The sequence below is a fragment of the Sinocyclocheilus rhinocerous genome, unplaced genomic scaffold (genome assembly GCF_001515625.1).
Source record: "Sinocyclocheilus rhinocerous isolate Xijiao unplaced genomic scaffold, SAMN03320098_v1.1 scaffold519, whole genome shotgun sequence".
Classification (NCBI taxonomy): domain Eukaryota; kingdom Metazoa; phylum Chordata; class Actinopteri; order Cypriniformes; family Cyprinidae; genus Sinocyclocheilus; species Sinocyclocheilus rhinocerous.
Window position 1 is genome coordinate 380259 of NW_015665048.1, and position 2646 is coordinate 382904.

Here is a 2646-nt window from a genome sequence, read left to right on the forward strand (position 1 = left end):
TTCAGTACAAATATCTAAACATTCTTAAATCAAGGCGGAAAAGGGCTAAAGATATAGAGTCTTGTTTTCTGACAAACATATCAAATTCAAGCGAGTTTTTGCTTAAAACAAGAAAATAAAAATATCTGCCAATGTGATAAGAAAAATAAAGTTAATTCAAAACAGTGTTATTTTAGTTTTTTTTTTAGACTTTTTTTTATATTTGCTGTTTTAGTTTTAGTTTAGTTTTGTTTATATATATAAATATATTTTTTTTCTATTAATTTTCATTTCAGTTTTAGTTATTTTAGTACATCAAGTTAAACTAAATTAAAATGAGAAACGTTGCCTTGCCAACTAATTGAAATAAAACGTTTTCTATATATTATTTTATTTCAGTTAATGGTCATTTTATTTCAAATAACAAAAATGTTATGTTTTTATTTGTTTTAATTTTAACTTTAGTTCACTTTAACAACCCTGATTCAAAGAGAAAATGGTTTTTTCTGACCCCATAGACAGATATTTTTTCTTGTTTTAACCAAAAACGTAGTTAGATTTTGGTACATTTTTCAGAAAACATGAATTCTTATCTTTTTTTCTCAAGTAAATGTGTTTTGATTTAAGAATGTTTATATATTTGCACTGAAAAACGGCAAAAATACTGAGTAAGAAACATTTTTTGCAGATTGGTTGGGATCTCAGGATGTTTTTTTCCACTGTTCAATATGCACTTAACATGTGCTGATGCTTTATTGTGCACTTAAGTATGCACTTAAAAAAGTTCTGTAGCATGCACTAATGCAGTAGTGTGCATTTCAGCAAACACACCGAGTGCTTTAGCTTGTGTTAGTCTGATTCTGCGTCTGCGCTGGCGTCTGGGTTTTCCTGTTCGGCCGCCCGAGGGCAGTTGGAGCTGGATTTGCTCCGGCTGGTGTCCGTGTTCTGCTTGCACCCCGTCGCGCCGTCCCGCAGCAGACACCCGCACACGAGCCTGTAAAACGCCCGGCGCATCTCCCTGATGGCCAGCGTGTAGATGACGGGGTTCATGGCGGAATTCAAGACGGCCAGCGCCACGAACCAATCGGCTTTGAGCAGAACCGGGCACATTTTGTTCCCGCAGGCCACGTCGACGAGCAGCAGCACGAAGATGGGAGTCCAGCAGGTGATGAAGACGCCCACCACGATGCTGACGGTGCGCAGGAGCGCCATGGAGCGCTCGCAGTTGCTGTGCTTGGTGACTTTGCGGCTGCTGCTCTTCACCAGGGCGTAAATGCGGGCGTAGAGGACGAAGATGGCCAGCAGGAGCGAGATGAAGATGGTGATGCAGAACGCGACGTAGCTCTTGCTGTAAAGAGGTAAGATGGTGGAGCACTGAGGAAGATCTTCTAAACAGTTCCAGCCTAAAATAGGCAGCGCTCCCAGTGTGATCGCGATCAGCCAGCACGTTCCTATGAGCAGAAACACCCGGTAGTTTTTGCTTGCGTCATAAGGCCTCATTTTGATCATAGTAAGGTGGCGTTCGATCGCAATCGCAAGTAAGCTGAAAATAGAAGCGCCTAATGCTACAAACGCACTCCCTTCTCGAACAAACCACTCTGCCGGAGACAAGTGTAGCGTCCGCTGTCCTGACATCAGCAGGTTGACTATATAAGTCACGGCGGCTAACAAGTCGCACAGAGCCAGGTTGGCGATAAAAAAGTACATCCGGTTATGGAATTTGTGGTTTTGCCAGATGGCCACCAGAACTATTAGGTTCTCCAAGACGATGAGGCTGCAAACGACCAAAAACACCGCCGTTCTGGGGTCCAACGGGGCGCCTTCGGTGTCATTGCGGTTGTTTAGTTTCCCCGTGTAGTTGTAATGCAGGGAAATGTGCTGGTTGATCATTGCGGGAGGATTTGGACTGGGTCGCACGGGTAAGACGGGTCACGGATGGGTGTTTGGCGAGCGGGTCGACTGCTTTCTTCGGGGTTTACCTGTCAATCATCACCCTATACTGTCATGTCGGTGGCACACATCTGCCTGTGGAGTCAACCAGATGTGCTTTAAAGACAGCTACTATAATGACACCATGATCCAGTCAGATCTGGATTTTGTTTCACTCAAATGTGTTTCATGTAAACTTGACTTTAACACAGCTGGAACATCTGAAATACTTTTCCAATATGCATAAAGTAAGATGACTATCTAGAACAAATTAGCCTTGTAGATGTACAAAACATATAGTGCCTCTAGATATATACGCCACTTCAAGGTGCTGTACAATAGGCTACTGTTCAAAATTTGGGGTCTGTATTTTTCATGGTTTTGAAAGAAGTCTCTTTATGCTCACCAAGGCTGCGTCTGTTTGATTAAAAGTACTGTAAAAATTGTGAAATATTTTTACAATTTAAAATATCTGTTTTCCATTTGAATATATTTCAAAATGTAATTTATTTCTGTGATCAAAGCTGTATTTTCAGCATCATTACTCCAGTCTTCAGTGTCACGTGATCCCTCAGAAATCATTCTAATATGCTAATTTGCTGCTCGAGAAACTATTATCAATGTTGAAAAGAGTAGAAGCGAAGTCTTTGATGAATAGAAAGTTCAAAAGAACAGCATTTATATGAAATATACGTAAATCTTTTTTTTTACATTATAAATGTCTTTACTGTCACTTTT

The 2646-nt window shown here is 40.7% G+C and overlaps 1 protein-coding gene across 1 annotated transcript in view; it reads right to left on the reverse strand.

Moving 5' to 3' along the window:
- Positions 1-676: 676 nt before the first annotated feature.
- The window catches only part of LOC107731093 (sphingosine 1-phosphate receptor 3-like), a 4988-nt gene continuing 3018 nt past the window's right edge, over positions 677-2646 (reverse strand). The window contains exon 2 of the mRNA XM_016542080.1: positions 677-2004. Within this exon, the coding sequence (XP_016397566.1) occupies positions 829-1869 (1041 nt within the window). The 5' untranslated portion in view covers positions 1870-2004 and the 3' untranslated portion in view covers positions 677-828. The remainder of the gene's footprint in view (positions 2005-2646) is intronic.